Genomic DNA, 18,876 nt, shown 5'->3' with positions numbered 1-18,876 from the left:
GTAGCAGCAGCAGCAGCAGCGGTGTGGTTTAGGGACTTACATAGCCCCTAAGGGAAGTGCCTGTTGTTAGCTCCCTATTGGGCTCCAGGGCCGGTGACCGGTCTTTTCCTCCTAATTAGGAAGAAGAATCCGGAAGCCTGGAGCCCTAAGAGCGCCCTGTCCTGACTCCGTGTCCAATATCAAACAGTTGGGTTGGTAACAGAGGCAGAACTAACTCTAGCTGGATCTTATTATTAAATTTTATTTGCTTCAGATATTAACAGAAACCGACTCGGAGGGTTTCCACGTGCCTGGAGTGGGGAGTGGGCCCGGTCGGGTCGCCCCTGGGGCGCGCGGGGCGGTCCTGAAGCGCGGCCCCGCCCCGCCCTGGCCTCGCTGAGCGCTGCGCCGGGCGGGCCCGCATCATGGGCGGCCTCTTCGGGCGTGCAGCGCTTTGGGCGCTACTGTGCGGGCCGCGCCCCCCGGGCCCGCACCAGCTGGTGCGCCCCAGCTCGGGTGAGTCGGGCGGGCGGGAGGCGGGCGGGAGGCGGGCGGGCGGCCCCGGTCTTTGTTCGCGCACGTGCGGCGGGCAGCCGGGAAGCGCGGGCCCGGCACGGGCTTGGCCCTGCGCCTTCCTTGCATTCCCGCCCTGCGGGGCCCAGCAGCCGCAAAGCCTCAGGCTACTTGGCTCTGGGGGTGCCGAAGGTCCGGAGCAGAAGAAACCCAAAGGCCAGGTGGCAACCCCGAGCGTGATGGCGGTCCCAGTGGACCGATGGCTTATAGGGGACTCCCTGTGGAGCCTTTGTTGCCGGGGTCGTCAGTTCCTGGACAAACTGGGCCAGAGTCGGGACACCAGGCCCAAGGCTGCCTGGCCCAGCCCTGCGTGGGACCCCTGCCCTGACGGCCTCCCCTCAGTGCGTTTCCTGAGAGCCAAATATCGTTTTTCTTCCATGCGCTCTTGAAAGCGGACGGCCTCCCCCAGGCACAAACCAGCCAGCACCAGCGCTGGTTTGGGAAACAAATAAGCTAGTGGAGGGAGGTCTTGCCGGGTTCCTTCAGCCCCGAGGGGTGTGCTGATCCCCCTCCATTTGCTGCCCTGCCTGTACGTCACGGTTAATTTTCCCCCTGAGGATGGAGCTCTACACCTGGCCTGCGGCTTGGTATTTTTCCTTCATTCTGCCCATCTTCTTTTGTGCGGCATCCAAGGTCTGGGATGCTCCTTGCTCTGGGAGTGCTTTGGGGCTGCAGGACGATGAGGGTGCCTCCCTGCTCCCTGGCAGTGCCCTCCGGAGAGAGGCTCAGGACTGGTCTGAGTCAAGCCTGACGTCCTACAGCTGCTGAGTTCCTGCCTGGCGCCAGTCTCCTCAATTATGGATAGGAACCCCTCCATCTTTCCTCTCATTAAGCCCCTTGTGTCCCCACTGCCTGGCCCATCTGCACTTCCCCTCTTCAGGTGCCTACACCAGAGGTGGCTCTGGGCTCCTCACAACGTGACAGGGCTGGGGTTCAGACAGCACCTGCCATTTCCTGAAGGACAAGTGGTGTGCACTTTCCAGTATAGCTTCTCCAGGTCCCCAGGTGGGCTTCAGCTAAGCCCGGCTGGGCCTCCCTGGTTTGGTGGGCTTCAGCTAAGCCCGGCTGGGCCTCCCTGGTTTGGGGGCTAATTAAGATGCCTTTTTTCTTTCTTGGTACCCAAGACTGAATTTAGGGGCACCCAACCACTGAGGCACAGCCCCAGACCTTTTTTTGTATGTTATTTAGAGAAAGGATCTGAGTTTCTGAGGGCTCTGCTAAATTGTGGAGGCTGCAATTGAACTTGCAACCCTCCTGCCTCAGCCTCCCAAGCTGCTGGGATTACAGGCATGTGCCACCATGTCTGGCTTTAAGATGCCTTTCAAGAGAAGCTAGCTCCATTCTCCATTTGGGCATATTTTTTATTATTTTTTTGGTACCACGGATTGAACTCAGGGACCCATCAACCACTGAGCTACATCCTCAACCCCCCCCCTTTTCTTTAAAGAGAGAGAGAGATAATTTTAATATTTATTCTTTTTTAGTTTTCAGCGGACACAACATCTTTGTTTGTATGTAGTGCTTAGGATCGAACCTGGGCCACACGCATGCCAGGCGAGTGCACCAACGCTTGAGACACATCCCCAGCCCCCATCCTCAGCCCTTTTTAAATTTTTTTTGAGACAGGGTCTTACTAAGTTGCTGGGGCTGGCTTTGAACTCACAATCCTCCTGCCTCAGCCTCCTGAGCTGCAAGGATTACAGGTGTACACCACTGCACCAGTCTTGGGCAGTTTTTGCCACTGTGTGGGAGAAACCTGTGGGGACAGGCTGCCTTGGGTACCCCTAGCAGGCAGTGCTAGGAGGTAGCTCCTGTTCGGGAGTGCTGTGCTTGTTCCTTCTAGAGCTGCCCTGCATAAAGGCACTCTGAAGCCTAGTGCTGTCTGGGCCCAGGCAGGAACTCAGGTTGGGGAGATGTGAAAGGGTGAGGTAATGGCAGCCCTAAACTTCCCCACTTTTAAAGGAGGGCCCTCCTGGACCCAGGAGCGCACCCTGGTTGCAGTGAAGCCAGATGGGGTACAGCGGCGGCTCATCGGAGCTGTGATCCAGCGCTTTGAGAGGCGGGGCTTCAAGCTGGTTGGCATGAAGATGCTGCAGGTATCAGAGCCCTTGTAGTGTTTGAGGTACTGGGGGTGCTTCTTGGCTATTCACAGCTCAGTCCAGTGTCATGGGGGTTTTCTGGCTTGGTATTTGCAGGTGTGGGGAGGTATCTGTCTGGGATGCCAGCCTATGTAGGTATTAACTGCAATGTGCCCCGAGGTCAGGACACCAGTTTTTTTTTGGGGGGGCTCATCTTTAGGGACTCCTCTTACCCCTCTCCCATGTTACCCAGGCACCTGAGAGCATCCTTGCTGAGCACTACCAGGACCTACAGAGGAAGCCCTTTTACCCAGCCCTCATCAGCTACATGAGCTCTGGGCCCGTGGTGGCAATGGTAGGACAGGACTAGGGTGGAGGACGTGCAATGTGGGTGTGTCCTCCACCAAGCACAGGGAAAGGTTTGAGCCCTGGGCTCTTGGTGCTCCTCACTTCTCCCCAACTTGTAGCTCTGTACTGCAGGTCTGGGAAGGGTACAATGTGGTCCGCGCCTCAAGGGCCATGATAGGACACAGTGACTCCACTGAGGCTGCCCCTGGGACCATCCGGGGGGACTTCAGCATCCACATCAGCAGGTACTGGGAGCCTGATACCTGGGTTGCCTGCTGTGGGGTGAGGAGGGCCATTCCAGCAACAGCATGCAGATCCCAAGGCTTGGGTTTCTTGCTGGGTGGCGGGTGAAGCTGTGGGAGACCAACCTTGCACGTAACTGGGTCACACTCCCCGGCTGGGTGCTGAAGCGCTCAGTCACAGAAATGTGACAGAGCTTTCCCCACCCTTGGTGGGGGGTGAAGCCAAAGAGGCTTGACAGTGGGACATCATGAATAATACTGACTAGAACAACTTCTTTCCCTGCCCTTCCATGCACTTATTGATGATGACACATTCTCATTGTTTGTTGTTTTGACTGTACTCTGTGTTGTGTGTTATCTGTCCTGCCAGATACCCTGAAGGGCTGGTGTGGGACACTGGTGGGGAAAGGAGGTTCCCAAAATTCAGGGTTTGGGCTGGCCCCAGAGGCTGGGCTGGCAGTTTTCTGGCTCCTATTTTTTCTTTTCCTTCCATAGTCAACTGCTTGCTCCCATGGGTGCAGGGGAGCAGCAGATTGACCCTAGGGCCCTCGGGTGCACACTGGAGACTAAGCTACTTGTTACCTGGCACAGGAACATCATCCATGCCAGTGACTCAGTGGAAGGGGCCCAGAGAGAGATCCAGCTGTGGTTCCAGAGCAGCGAGCTGGTGAACTGGGCAGATGGGGGCCACTACAGCAGCAGCTACCCAGCTTGAGGGCTTGTGCTGCCCTCAGTGCCCCAGCAACCACCCAGGACCAACTGCTTTGGTCAACAACTCAAGCCACACCCATCCTGTCTCCCCCAAACCACTTTCTTGCTCACTTTCTGCCCCACCCCAGCCCAAGGGAGTTTGAGGCCCAACTCTATGTGCCTTTCTGTATCCTAAGTCAGCACAAGATTACCAAATCCTTCTGTACCAAAGTGCCAGACAACCTTTGGGCATCCTCAGAGGTCACCTTAACTGCTCCAAAGGAGACACATTAAAATCCACTGCTTATAATGGGGGTGGTGTGCTCATTTTGTCTTCTGCCATTTCTGAGACAGTAAAGATGCTTTTATGAAGTAGTAAACAGAATAAAATTGAAGTTTCCTGCCTTGCACATACAGAAGGGGCTCCCTGACTTTGATGACTGTATGAATCAGGCAGGAGTCCAGAGCCCTCCAGCCTGAAATCTGGGGAAATTCTAGTGGAACTCTGCCTAGCCAGTCTGATTCTACTGAAGGAGAGTGGAGGAAGGGAGAGGTAGGGACTAGGACCACACAAGGCACAATGAGCCTGTGACCATGGTGCCTCCCACTTAGTGGCCTGATTTCATTCAACACCAAAAGCTGCCCAGCAGTAGTATTTTTTTTTTTTTTCCTGGCACTGGCAATTGCACCTAAGGACTTCATGCATGCTAAACAAGTGCTCAATCACTGAGCTACATTCCAGACTTTTTAAAAAATTCTGGAGACAGTCTCCCTAAATTTGCAGAGGTTGGCCTCGGACTTGCCATCCTTCTGCCTCTGCCTCCTGAGCTCCTGGAATTAAAAGCCAGCGCCACCGGGCCCACCTGGCGTCCGCACATCTTCATGTTGCCACAAGCTGCTCACATCCATGGGTCCTGAGGTTGCTTCTCTATAGCCCAGGTTACAGGGAGGCCGACCTGGCTGTCACTTCCCCACTTGACACGGAGCGACGGAGGTCTAGGGTCTGGGTTCTCAGCATCGGCCTCTGAGCCGCTACAGATGGTATGGGCGAAGTGCCGAGACGCTCTCCACCCGGCACAGGGGCAGTCCTGCGTGCACGCCCAAGCCTTTTCGGCCTCAGTTTCGCGGGGTCATGTTTCCCGGGGTCATCCACCACGGGGAAAGCGTGTCCGCGAAGCGGGTAAGTCCGCACGCCGAGCGCCCCACGAACTGGCCTTAGTCCAGTAGTCTGAGTGTGGGTGAAGAACGGTCGCCTACCATTACCGGTGGGAAGGACTAACAAAACGCGATTTCACCCCTTACTGCGCCTGCGCCCGGAGAGGCGGGGCGGGAAGTCTGGGGAAGGAGCCTGTGGTGGGGCATCCTGGGGTGGGAGGGGCGAGGAATTCTGGGGCGTAGCCGGCGGGTCTCCAATCCTGGTTGGTTGAGGGCGGAGGGCTGATAGCCTCACGTTCAGAGCCTAGAGGTTTCGGCTTTCTTGCCGTCTGTCCTGCTACCTGGCCTGCCCTAAGCGCCATGGCTCAGCTGCCGCCCGACGTGGAAGAGGACGAATGTCTTCCTGAGTACCGCTACCTGTTCTGCCCGGACCTGCTCCAGTGAGCGCCAAGCTGGGCTGCCCTGGCCGCGCGGGACAGGCGGATGGGTTGCAGACTGTGGGAGCGGGTTGCGGCCGGTTAGATAGTGCGCGCAGATGCTCGCATCGGGATCTCCCGCGAGCTTAGAGGAGAAGTCCGTTTTGTCTGGCAGGCTTAGAATCTCGGGAAGGTGGGCAGAGAGACTGTGGGGATGGGGGTTGTCTGTTTTGAAAACGTATCGTTGATAACTTTCTCAGAGAATTTTGGTTAAAATTGTCCTTTTTGCTGCTGGGGATGAACCCAGGGCCTTGTGCTCCCTAGGTAAGCGTTCTACCACTAAGCTACACCCTAATTCTAAAATCATTTTTTACCCCCAAAAGATCCAGAAAGCCTAAAAGATTGCATTTTATTTTCGTACAAAGTCCAACAGGATGGAAGGGCCTGTTCAGGGGACCAAAGTCCTCCACAGGTCACCAGCCCTCCCTGACAGTGTTTACTTATGTGGTACCGGGGATTGAACTCAGGGCGCTTTACCACATCCCCAGTATTTTTTGAGACAGGGTCTCATCAAGATGCTTAGGGGGCTGGGGATATGGCTCAAGTGGTAACTGCGCTCGCTTGGCATGCGCGGGTGCTGGGTTCGATCCTCAGCACCATATAAAAATAAAATAAAGATGCCGTGTCCACCGAAAACTAAAAAATAAATATTCTCTCTCTCCCTCTTAAAAAAAAAAAAAAATGCTTAGGGCCTCACTAAATTGGCGAAGCCTTGAATTTGTGATCCACTGTGCCTCAGCCTCCCAAGTCACTGGAATTATAGGCATATGCCACCTTGTGCCTTATTTATTTTTGTGGCGCTGGAGACTGAACCCAGGGGAGCTCTACCTATGAGATACACTCCCTGCCCCCCTCCCTTTTTTTTTTTGAGATAGGGTCTTGCTAAGTTGCTGAGGTTCACCTTGAACTCATGATTCTTCTGCCTCAGACTCTGGGGTAGCTGGGACAACAGGTGTGTATTGCCATGCTCAACAAAAGTGACTTTTTTTCTTTTTTTTTGTGATGCTGGGGATTGAACTCAGGGCCTTGTGCATGTGAGGCAAAGCACTCTACCAACTGAGCTATATCCATATCCAACAGTGACCTTTTAAAAGGTCACTTCTTTCCTTGTTTCAGGGACAAAGTGGCCTTTATCACAGGAGGTGGCTCTGGAATTGGGTTCCGGATTGCTGAGCTGTTCATGCGGTGAGCACTATTTTGCCCCCCCCCCCCCCCCCCCCCGCTGTTCTTTATTGCCCCTTGCCTGGACCTGGCTGGATCTTGGGGATGAGCTGAGTGCTTCCAGAAGTGGCAAGACTTGGGGGTCTCCTGTAGATCAGGAGATTGTGTGGCTGTGACTTCAGAGCCTCCTGAGGCTTTTAAGAGCTGAAGATCAGGGTGGGCTGCCTCAGACCCCTTTGCTATGAACAGAGTGTGGAGGTGAATTCCACTGGAAAGAGACTCTGGGATACACCCACTCCAGGAGGACTCATCTTCAGGGCTGATGGCCTCATGCAGAACATGGCCACCCATGCCTAGAGTTCCTGTGAGGGTTAGCTGGGATACCATGTCTCTCATGGAACTTGTCTACAGGTGCTGGTGGTGGAAGTGTCAGGGAGTGGGCCAGGGGAGCACCCTGCCCAAGAATAGACTCTGTCCTTTCCCCTTAGCCTCTAGGAAGGAGGGTGGAGCATGCAGGGCTGTGCAGGGGACCTGGAAGGCCTGGGCCTGATGTCAGTGGCTCACCTCTGCTGTTCCACCATGTCCCACATACCCATGTGGCTGATATATCCCAGAGACCTGGCCCATGTAGGAGGGGCAACCATGTACCTACCTGAGGTCCCTCCAGAGCTGCTCAGTCTTGCTCAGGCCCCTGTGCCTTTTGCCAGTTGCACTTCTGCCCCCAGCTATACTCTATCTGAGACCCTGAGGGAGCCCACTGGTACATCTGCTATCCTCAGGCTTGCCATCTGGTTTTGCAGGCATGGCTGCCACACGGTCATCGCCAGCAGGAGTCTGCTGAGAGTTTCCATGGTGAGAGAGCCTCTCCTGTGGCCTGTCCACAGGTGGCTCTGGGGCCCTGAGCCTGGGCTGGGAAGGTCCTGAGGCCCAGGGGATGCTGACACAAAATCTTGCTCCCCTCTCAAATATGGAGCCTCAGTGGAAGTGGACTCCCAGAGACACCTTTGACTTAAAATTCTGATTATTTGTCCTGTGGGGATCATTTTTTAGAAGATAATTTGGCCCCAGGAGAGTTCTCTGGGCTCTTCAGGGCAATGAAGGTCATCATCCCACTGACTAGGTCCTCAACCTGGGGGGAAACTCTGGATTCAAGTGGGGCTTCCATTGATCTGTGATGATGGCCTGGAGGGTGACCCAGAGGGACAGGGTGGGAACAGGTTAAAGGCAGTGGAGAGTGTGGGATGTCTTACCCATTTTTTTTTTTACCAGTGCCAAGAAGATGGCCAGTTTCAGGTGGTGTCTTCAAGAGTGGGAGCAGCAGGGTCTTAGTGGAACTGAGATTAATCATCTACATCAGATTCTGAAGGTTCTTCAGGCCAGGGCTATGGCCTACCTCTCTTCCTGGCCACCCACCTCTTTTCCTGGCTCTAGGCTGCCAAGAAGTTGATTGCTGCTACTGGCCGGCAGTGTCTCCCTTTATCTATGGATGTCCGAGCTCCCCCAGCCATCATGGCCGCTGTGGACCAGGCACTGAAGGAGTTTGGCAAAATCGATATCCTTATTAATGGTGCGTTGGACAGTGCTTTGATGCTGAGGGAGGCTAGAGGCTTCTGATGGTTATAGTATGGTAATTGAGAGGACCCAGAGCTCTGGTGGAGGGTCAGGGATGGTACCAGAGAGCCCCAACACCTGCACCAGGTTCAGCTCTAATCCACACACCTGCAAGACCCAAGCTCCAGGCCTCTGGCTCTGTTCTTTCCAAGTGGTAGGTTAGCTCAGTCTCAGCTCAAGAGGATGCCCTATGAACATGACTGAATCACAAGTCAGGGGTGCCCTTTGTCCTGAAATTCCCAGTTAAAAAAAAGTAACACGGTTTGGGGAGCAGCTCAATAGTAGAGTGATGTCTGCAAGACCCAGGGTTCAATGCCAGCAACACATACATAAAGTAGTAGACTCCATTGTTTAGTATAGTTTTAGATTTACAGAATAATTAAGCATTTATTCACAGAAGTCCACATACCTACCCGACATAGTTGTCCTATTATTAACATCTTCCATTTGTTGCAATTGATGAACCAATATTGATTTTTTTTTTTTCCTTAATGACACTGGCTTGAACCCAGGGGTCCCCTACCACTGAGCTATATCGCCACCAGTCCTTTTTTTTTTTTGTCTTTGTCTTTTTGGTACTAGGGATTTAACTCATTGGGGTTTAACCACTGAGCCAGCTCCGCAGCCCTCTTTTATTTTTTATTTTGAGACAGGGTCTCACTAAGTTGCTTAGGGCTTTGCTAAGTTGCTGGGATTATAGGTATGCACCATCACGCCTGGCTCCAGCCCTTTTTAATTTGTAAAAGATTATCACTGAGTTGCTGAGACTGGCCTCCAGTTTGTGATCCTCCTGCCTCAATCTCCTGAATTGCTGGATTATAGGTGTGGCCACACACCCAACTGATATATATTATTTACAGTCTGTAGTTTACATTAAGGTTCACTCTGCTGAAATTCCCTTTAAAAACATCTCCTATATTGGTTTCTAGAGTACCACAAAATGGGTGGCTTAAAACAAGAGAAATGCTCTCATGGTTCTGGAAGCCAGAAAATACAAAGTCAAGGTGATAGCAGGGCTATGCTCCAGGAGAAATTCTGCTCTGGGGCCTTATCTTAGTGCAGAGTGTGGGGCAAGCCTTTGTTCCTGGAGTGGGGCTACAATGGCTCTAATCTCTGTCTCTGTCATTACAGAGCCTCCACTCTGCACGTCTTTGTATCCTCTCCTCTTATAAGGACACCATCATGGGATTTAGGGCTCACCCCAATTCAGTATGACCTCAATTTGAGAGCATCTGAAATGACCCTGTATTTACCAGGCATAGTGGCACATACCTCTAATCCCAGCAACTCAGGAGGCTGAAGCAGGAGGCTTACAAGTTAGAGATCAGTCCGGGCAATTTACTAAGACCTTGTCTCAAAATTAAAAAAATGGCTGGGGATGTAGCTCAATGGTTGAACACTCTGGGTTCAATCTCTAGTACAAAAGCAAAATAAAACAAACCCTAATTTCAAATAAGGTCTCGTTTACAGATTCCCAAACTCCTCAGAGGATAACATACTGTTCTGTCTTACTCCTGCCTTTCAGGAACTTATCCAAGTACTTAGTCTCCTACCCTGTACAGCATTGCTCATCACCTATCGGGTGTTGGGCTCACTGTGCACCCTCCCTTTGGGTTTCTGCCCTCCTGGCCCCCCATCTTCCCCAGACTTCAGCATCATCATCTGTCTCCTCTGCAGGTGCAGCTGGAAACTTCTTGTGTCCCGCCAGTGCTCTGTCCTTCAATGCCTTCAGGACTGTGGTTGACATCGACACAATTGGCACCTTCAATGTGTCTCGTGTGCTCTATGAGAAGTTCTTCCGGGTGGGTGTCCTCTCGGCCAGGATCTCCCCTCTGCCTGCTGCCCACTTACCACCCCACCCTCCTGTGTTACAGGACCATGGAGGGGTGATCGTGAACATCACTGCTACCCTGAATCTCCGGGGGCAGGTGCTCCAGGTGCACGCAGGCTCTGCCAAGGCAGCTGTGGGTATGGGCAACCCTTCTGGTCTTTCACCTTGGGCTCCCAGGGGGTCCTCTCCTGACCATCCTGGAAGCCACATTCTCCAGGTGATCCCAAGCCCATTGGTGGGTAGGAAAGGGCCTAGCCTTGACCCTAGGCCCACACTCACACCTAAGCCACTCTAGGAGACAGAGCAGCAGCCCCTGCTTCCTTAGACCTTCCCTAAATCTTCAGCTTCCACACAGATGCAATGACACGGCACTTGGCTGTGGAGTGGGGTCCCCAGAACATTCGCATCAACAGCCTTGCCCCAGGCCCCATCAGTGGCACAGAGGGCTTACGGCGATTGGGTAAGTCTTCTGGGGAACATGACCTGCCATGGGGTCACTCAGGATACTGGGCACCCACATATACTGCTAGAACCCTGGGGGGTTGAAAAGCCATCCTGTTCTGCTCCACTAGGCCTGCTGAAATTAGCACCATCCATCGTTTTCAGATGTGGTTCAGAGGCAGAGCTGGCTAGGGAGGGTAGAGGACCCTGGTCCTAGGGCTCATTGCAGGCCCCCCTCTTCCTGCCCCTGCCTCCTGCCCTCTAGGTGGTTCCCCGGCCAGAGTAAGCACAAAGGCCCTTGTGAGCCCTCTGCAGAGGCTGGGAAACAAGACGGAGATTGCCCATAGTGTGCTCTACCTGGCCAGCCCTCTGGCTTCCTTTGTGACCGGGACCATGCTGGTTGTTGATGGTGGGGCCTGGCTGACATCCCCTAATGACACCAAGCAGCTGGCAGACTTCGAATCCTCCTCTGCCAAGCTCTAGGTGAGGTGTTGCTCCTGCTTCTGGGGTTTACCTGTGTCCTTGGATGTTCCTGACCATGCCCTGCAAGGTGGAGCTGTATAATTGCTCCTGCCCCAGCCTGAGTACATGTGGGTTGCTGCCGATGGGGTCTTCAGCTATACAGGAGTGTACAGTGCCACTTGATCTTCCTCAGTGACCTCAGCCTCTGCTGGAGTTTTTGGAGGATATTGGAGGGATACAACTTTTGATACACAATATTGTATCCAGAAACAGGGAATACTTCTGGGAGCTGTCTCTCTTGCAGTCCACAGCAAAGCCAAGAGCACTGGATCTGGTAGTGCAGCCCTTTCTCAGGACTGAGCTGTACTTGCACTCTGCATCCCCTCAGACTATGTCCTGGGCAGGAGTGACTAGCCAGTGAGCCCAGCCTGCAACCTCTCACACAGACATCTAGAATTTTTCCAGGAAATGCAGTATCTTTTTGCTATAAAAATATATACGTTGCCTTTGCAGAAAATTTTATAAGGAAAAAGAAGACCATTAAAAAGAACCACTCACTCTTTTGGAGGTAGGGTTGCACTTGCTTCCCATCTTTTTCTGCCTCTCCTCAACTTGGACACTCCTATGCCCTTTCTTCTCCTGGCCATTCTGCACATGGGAGAGGGCAAGCAGCAAGGCTTCCAGCCAAGGCTTCAGCCCTATGGCTGCCCTTGTGGGAGGAAGCATCCTCCCCATAGCCTACTGGTCTCCCTCTTTTCTGGCTTCCCAATTCACCTCCACCTCAAACCCTAGACATGTTCAGCTTCAGTCCCAGGAAAGAGATGTCTGATGTAGTTTCACTATTGCCTGCCCCGACTGGCAAACAGTATTGAGTTTACAGCTATCCACTGGCTTTAGAAAGCCATGATTTCAACTTGCTATTCCTAACCTGTAAAGTGGGAGCAGCTGTAGGTACCTGCATGAGGGAAGGCATTATGGGTGTCTACTCCTGCCTGCTAGTCAGCAGCAGCTCTGTGCTGCTACTCTAGCAGAGATCCTTATCCCCGACCCTTCAAGCCTTATCATGGTACACCTGATGTCCAGCCTCATTCATCCTCCCTGAAGGTCCTCTGTAAGGACTTGGCAAATGGGGGCTGCACCTGGAGCCTGCCTGTGGCCTGCATCTGGGACTTGCGTCTACACTGGGCTACTGGCTGTCTCTGGCAGTCAGAGTGCCTTTTTGATACTGGCCCCTGTGTGATGGCCACTGGTGCTAGTAGACACTTCAGGACTCTCAGCCCCTCCTATCCTGGCCCACCTAACAGTAGCTTCAGTGGGGACATTTCCTCCTGACTTCTCTCTGGCCAGGACATAAACTCCATGGTCCCTGGTTCACAGCAAAAGAAGGTGGGATGCTGGTGACTGTGCCTGCCCTCTCTAGGAGATGGGCTCCAAAAGGAGTGGGGTACAACAACCCTGGGTGAGGTCCTATCTGAGCCATGCTGCCCTGGAATGAGCCAGAAAGCTCAGTATGATCTGGGGAGGTGTCCTGCTTATCTACAAGTCATTCAGAGACAGGAGTGAGAAGCCTCAATCTGTCCTAGGTGAAAGCTGCTCTCCTAGCCTGGGACTGCCTGGTGGCCTGGAGGGGCAACTGTGGGGATGGTGCTCCAATCCCCATACAGGGACAAGACCCACTTGGCAGGGCAGTCAGCAAGGTCCCAGGGAGTTGCCTCATCTTGGAAAATTCTCTGCACCACTGAAGTGTAATATATTAAGTGCTCTGGCCTCAGGCCATCACCCTGAGAGGAGGTGACCTTACCTGTCCTCAGCCATTGCAAGTACAGTGGGTGGCAGGCCTGCTGTAGTGCTGCCTGTAGGCAGCTCAGCTTCTACACTGGGCTGCACCTGCTGGTTAAACATTTGGGGCCAGAGTGTCGTGCTATTGGAAAAAAAAAAAAAAAAAAAAAAACAGGGCTGGGGCTGTAGCTCCGTTGGAGAGCACTTGCCTAGCATGTGTGAGGCACTGGGTTTGATTCTCAGCACTGCACATAAATACAATAAAGGTCCATTGAAAACTAAAAAATAAAAATACTTTTAAAGGATTTTATATATATATATATATATATATATATATATATATATGTGTGTGTGTGTGTATATATATGCACACGCATATGTACGTATGTATGTGCGTGTGTATACACACACACATACATATATATAAAGAAAACAGTTAAATAGTTATTAGGGAAGTATGGAGAGTGAGAAGCAGAGGCATTCACCAGCCCTCTGGAATGCACGGAGCTTTCTGGCTGTAGCTTGGGGCCTGCTATCCTTCCTCATGAAGCCTGACTTCAGGGGAGAGGCCCTAAGCCTGCTAGTTGTGGCCATCATATTGTTGCCCTTGAACCTTGAAGGCAGTTAAGATGGGAACATTGCCCAGCAACTGGTCTGGTTAAAAAGAAGCCCCCTTCTGGGACCCATCCTCAAGATTCCCTCCAAGAGGACAGAAGAGCCAGGAAGTGGGCCTCAGGGCTGTATGTCTTTCTATAGTCATGATGGAGACATGATGTTGAAGGCAGCCTGGCTATAGGAACTGGCCTAGATAAGCACCGAGCCACACTCAGGGTTTTTTATTCTTTATTATCTTTTTTTTTTTTTTTTTTTTTAATATGAGGGATGAACCCAGGGGTACTTAACCAGTGAGTTACACGCTCAGCTCTTTTTGTTATTTTTTAAAAATATTTTTTAGTTGTGGATGGACACAATACATTTTTATTTTATTTAGTTTTTTTATGTGGTGCCTCATGTGTGCTAGGCAAATGCTCTACCACTGCACCACAACCCCAGCCCAGTTCCTTTTAAACAGGGCCTCACTAAGTTGCTGAGATTGGCTTTAACTTGTGATCATCCTGCCTCAGCCTCCTGAGTTGCTGGGATCACAGGCATGCATGGTTGCACCTGGTCTTATGAAGATATATACCAGGGATTGAACTCAGGGGCACTTGACTACTGAGACACATCCCCAGCCCTATTTTGTATTTTATTTAGAGATGGGGTCTCACTGAGTTGCCTAGCACCTTGCTTTTGCTGAGGCTAGCTCTGAAATCTCAATCCACCTGCTGCAGCCTCCTAAGCCACTGGTTATCTTTAAAGATAGAAAAGATGACCAGTTCTTTGAAAGGAAGGGTAACTTGTATCTTTTTTTTTTTTTTGTGGTGCTGGGGGTCAGATCCAGGACTGGTGCATGTTGGGCAATGGCTCTACTGCTGAGCTACCCACCCAACCCAAGAAGGATAATTTCATCTATATAAGCCTTGGGCAGTGAATTTTCTGTACCCTTGGCTGTGGAAGGTGACAGGCCCTGACAATGCTAAGCTTCCTCCGCCATGGCTAAAGCTGTTTAATTCATCCTCTGTGACTGGGTGTGTGACTCAGTGGTAACACTACCTCTTATGTATGAGGTTCTAGGCAAACAAAATTTCATCCTTTGAAAACTATACATAAAAACAACACCCAGAGCCAAGATGCAAAGCACCATGTCCTCAACAATGGTTCAGGAAGAAAGGCTTTGTGTGCTGTATCTGTTGAAAGAACAAGCAAACAAATCCCAACTTCTTTACTCCACCCTGTCATGAGGTGTGCAGATTATTTCCCAGATGTCACTGGGATCCAGGGTCTGCAGTGAGTATCTGGGTGTGCTCATGTTTCATAAAGCAGAGAGAACCTTAAACATGTTCAGAATAAATGGTGATGATTTGGGGAGTTCCACCAACGACTTCTGTTGCCATGGTAACCCTGAGCAAGCCAGCTCTGGCCCGCATGTGCTGCAAACCCTGGGACCAGCGCCTACTCCCCACACTTTCCTGTTGCTGGAAGGTTTTCCCAGATGCTAGGGTCTGCCTCTCTGCCCTTATCCCTCCTCCCTTCCCAGCATGGACACTGTGAAACCTGCCAAAGCTCTGTCACCCCATGGGGCCATGGTAAACAGCTGAGGATGACCTTCGCACTTGGACATTAGTCCACTCACCAAGTGAGCACTGTGTGTGCTAAGTGCTGGGGGACCCAGAAGTATGTGAGCTGAGCTGGGTACAGTGGCCATGCCTGTGACTCCAATCTCTTGGGAGGCTGAGGCAAGAAAGTCATAAATTCCAGGCTAGCCTCAGTAACCTACTAAAACCCTGTCTTAAAATGTGACTCTCCTAGGAGGAGCTGATGTCTCCAGTGGTTTCCTGTCTTCTCTCTGCCTGTGTCCATGTGGGCTCCTGGACTGAGGTGGGGAGCATGAGATGATGGATCCTAGAGAACCTTGCCAGCTGCAACAGTGGAGGCTAGCAAGTGTTTCTCCGACCTCCACATCATTTCATCCTTTATCCTATGAGACGAGACAAAGCTGCCTGGCAGCAGTCAAGCCCCTTCCCCAGGATGCATGTCCAGGCAGCCAGAAGCATCTTACTTGTGCTTGGCTCTGTGCTGAGGCCTAAGCCTACTGAAACTGGGGAAGAGTGGGGCAGGTGGGGTCTCCAGATTACAACTTCCTGTGCTGGCCTCAGATCTGGGCTGGTATGTAGGCCCCAGTTTTTCCCTTAGGACACATTAGGCATTTCTCTTGGAGGCATGTGGCAGACCCACTCTGGCCCTTTGGATCCAAGGGGGGAATGTCTGGGGGATTCTGGGTCCTTCACAGGCTCCCAGGTGGGGTGGGGCAGTGCACTGGAACTTTGGGAAGAAGCTGGGACACAGACCTTTGGAACCCAGAAATAAAACAACCTACCTTCCTTCCTTCTGCTCTTTCTGTGCTATGATCAAACACAGGGCCTTGTGCAAGCTGAGCAGAGCTCACCACTAACCTTTATCCCTACCCCTTCCTTCCTTCCCTCACCCCCTGGGCATCACAGCCCAGCTGCCACCTGCTCAGGTTGCTCCTTCTGCCAGTTGACATCCAAACTCTTGGGAAAGATGGTTTGCTCTGCTTGGATCATGTGTCAGTTCCCTCAATAAATTCATCTGGTGAATGTAAATACAGTGGTTCCCCCTGAAGCCAAGGCTTGGAGAGTACTGCTTCTACAAAATTGGGTTCCCAAGGCCTGACTTGGTGGAGCACACCTGTAATCCCAGTGGCTGGGGAGGCTGAGGTAAGAGGATTGTAGGTTCAAAGCCATCCTAGGCAAAAAGTGAGGCACTAAGCAACTCAGTGAGACCCTGTATCTAAATAAAATATAAAATAGGGCTAGGGATGTGGTTCAGTAGTCACGTGCCCCTGAGTTTAATCCCTGTACCAAAAAGAAAGAAAATTGGGTTCCCAGATCCTCCACTTCGGGTCCTGTCCTACACTAACCCAGGTCACTTATAGACATTTATATCAGCCAAGCATGCTGATAAGCCTCTGTGTGTATCCCATGTGACTGTATGGGTCTTGGGCCCCTTGCCTGGTGCCAGGGGATATGGATAACCTGGAGAGAGTAGTGGAAAGATGGCAGATGGTGCCAAAGAAGGAATGAGAAACAGGTGTCAGAGATATAAAAAATTAACTTTTAACTCCCTAGCATCTCATGAGATGTGGACAATGAAGTGGGCAGTGACTTGAACAGGCATTCCTTGCCCCAGGTCAAAAGCTTTGAGCTGCCATGGAAAGGAAGCTCCAGGGCTAGGAGCCTCCCCACAGGCCGCACTGGGTGTGGGAGGCATGGTGGGTGCCATGTGGGCTCTGAAGAGCTCCGGGGTGGCTGGAGATGCTTTGTCATCACAGGAAGCCGGTGCCAGCAACTTCAACTGAGATGTTAAAATAAGAAAATCTGCAAAACCTTGGGCTGAGTGAGGAGGAGTTAAACTGTACCTTACAAACTCATGCTCTACTTTTACTCTGAGAAAAATGTACTTTACCAATTTTGAAGGTGAGAAAAAAATTTCTTCCCACTGAATAAAATATCAGTAAACACATAGCAGAGGCCAGCAGGGAGTGTGACCTAGACCTAAAATTAACTTCTTGCTCACTTTGCTTGGTGAATACATGTTAAAAGGCACAAGGTAGGCAGCCTTCTCATGAGGGACATGAAAGACTGCACACATGCAGAGTGTATTCTTGAACGAGTTGTGACAGCTATTTGGGCCCCTGAGATGTCACAGTCAAGGTTATGAGCATGCACATCACCTGTCCAGTCTTTGCCTGCTGGTCATGTCTTCCTCTCACTTCTGCCCTATCATCAGGTGACCTCTAATCTGTTCTCTGTCCCTATAGTTCTTTCTTTTTTTTTTAACGTGGTGCTGAGGATCGAACCCAGTGCCTCACATGTGCAAGGCAAGTGCTCTGCCACTAAGCTATAACCCCAGCTCTTTTTATTTTTTTTCCTTACTTCCTTCCACCCCACAACCCTGGGGATTGAACCCAGGGCCACTCTACCACTGAGCTACATCCCTAGCTCTTTTCATTTTATTTATTATTTTCTTTTTTATTTATTTGTTCTTTTTAGTTATATATAACAGCAGAATGTATTCTGACATCATACATACATGGAGTAAAACTTCTCATTCTTGTGGTTGCTTATAATGTGGAGTTACACTGGTCGTGTATTCATATTTGAACACAGGAAACTGAAGTCCTATCTACTGGACATTCCCATCAACTCGTCCTTTCCCCTATTCCCCCAGTATTTTAAAAAATTTGAAACAGGATATAACTAAGTTGCCCAGGCTGACCTTGAATTTACAATCCTCCTACCTCAGCCTCCTAAATTACTGGGGTTATAGGTATGGTCATTGAACTGGGCGTTGAATTTGCATTTTCTAGAATTTTACAGCACTGGAATTGCATAATGCGTACCCTTGTCTGCTGGCTCATTTTCTTGAATATTGATATTTTGAGATTCATCCATGATGCTGTGTGAGTTCATGTTCCTTCCTTATTATTCCTGAACTGTATTCCATGGTATGGATGTTTGTTGATTCACTGTGAGAGAGAGAAAGTCCATGGTCCATTTTCAAAATATAGTATTTAGCTTTAAATGTAAAAGTACTGAGGATGGAAGAAAAGGGAAGAGGAAACAGAACAAATGGTTACCAGCCCTTAACATCTGGGTGTGACAGATCCACAGCCCCTTGACAAACAAGAGGTGAGGAGAAGGGGCTGGCCTGAGGGACAAAGGTAAACTTCATATATGGTGGCTTTCCAGAGAACAAAGGGAAGTAGGGACAGCTAAAGGTACATTTCTTTAAATAAACCAACAGGAGACAGCAAAACCTAGGCAGAGCTCTGCCCCTCTGGGCCGCAGCCTCCCAGGGAGAGTACTGTGGCCACTTAGTCAGGCCCTCTACCCATCCTGCTGGAACTTCCCACGGGGCCAGCTCCATCTTGAACTGTAAGCTCCACGATGCAGGACTTTCAGTGCAGGTACCCAGCCCTATGCAGCCCTCAGTGCTGGCTGGCTGGTGCCCACTTTGGAAACAGACCCTCTTTACCTACTCAAACTACCTTTAAGTCTTTGTGGTAGGCTGGGGCATAGCTCAGTGACAAGGCGCCTGCCTAACACGTATGAAGCCCTGGTCAATTCCCCATGCCCTCAAACTGACTTATAAAGATGACAAGGAAATAGGTGGGGAGCTGCTCAACACACCTGTAATTCCAGTGATTCAGGAGACTGAGGCAGGAGAGTCACAAGTTTCAGGCCAGCTTAGACAATTTAGCAAGGTTCTAAGTAACTTAACAGACCACAAAGAAGACATGGCAGGTCTGAACAGCTGACTGAGCTGGACAGTGTTGATTTTAATGTTTTTTTAATTAAAAAAATTTGATTCTCGAAAACATGTTGATTTTTTGTGTTTTTCTTTTTTTTTTTTTTTAAATACACAAC

At 51.0% G+C, this 18,876-nt stretch overlaps 2 protein-coding genes across 5 annotated transcripts; both read left to right on the top strand.

Moving 5' to 3' along the window:
- The first annotated feature begins 392 nt into the window (after positions 1-392).
- Nme4 (NME/NM23 nucleoside diphosphate kinase 4) lies at positions 393-4,220 on the top strand. The gene is made up of 5 exons (XM_076840093.1): positions 393-495; positions 2,515-2,648; positions 2,884-2,985; positions 3,111-3,223; positions 3,812-4,220. The coding sequence occupies exons 1-5, from the start codon at positions 405-407 to the stop codon at positions 3,933-3,935; spliced, it is 564 nt and encodes a 187-aa protein (XP_076696208.1). The 5' UTR covers positions 393-404; the 3' UTR covers positions 3,936-4,220.
- Positions 4,221-5,357: 1,137 nt separating this feature from the next.
- Positions 5,358-15,807, top strand: Decr2 (2,4-dienoyl-CoA reductase 2). 4 transcript variants are annotated; one of them, XR_013089432.1, is made up of 9 exons: positions 5,358-5,505; positions 6,658-6,726; positions 7,503-7,554; positions 8,134-8,269; positions 9,991-10,281; positions 10,500-10,604; positions 10,851-11,068; positions 11,315-11,615; positions 15,236-15,807. XR_013089432.1 is itself a non-coding variant. In XM_076840092.1 (9 exons), exons 1-8 carry the CDS (start codon positions 5,426-5,428, stop codon positions 11,066-11,068), a joined length of 879 nt encoding a protein of 292 aa, XP_076696207.1. In that variant the 5' UTR covers positions 5,358-5,425; the 3' UTR covers positions 15,236-15,807. The 4 variants fall into 4 exon arrangements, 2 of the variants coding, with proteins under 2 accessions (XP_076696207.1, XP_076696206.1); XR_013089431.1 differs by having other exon boundaries at positions 11,241-11,615; XM_076840092.1 differs by lacking the exon at positions 11,315-11,615 and having other exon boundaries at positions 9,991-10,115; positions 10,188-10,281.
- The last annotated feature ends 3,069 nt before the right edge of the window (positions 15,808-18,876 follow it).

Source organism: Callospermophilus lateralis, chromosome 19 (genome assembly GCF_048772815.1).
Source record: "Callospermophilus lateralis isolate mCalLat2 chromosome 19, mCalLat2.hap1, whole genome shotgun sequence".
NCBI lineage: Eukaryota > Metazoa > Chordata > Mammalia > Rodentia > Sciuridae > Callospermophilus > Callospermophilus lateralis.
The sequence above is the reverse complement of the archived record's forward strand: the minus strand, read 5'-3'. Positions and strand labels throughout refer to the sequence as shown.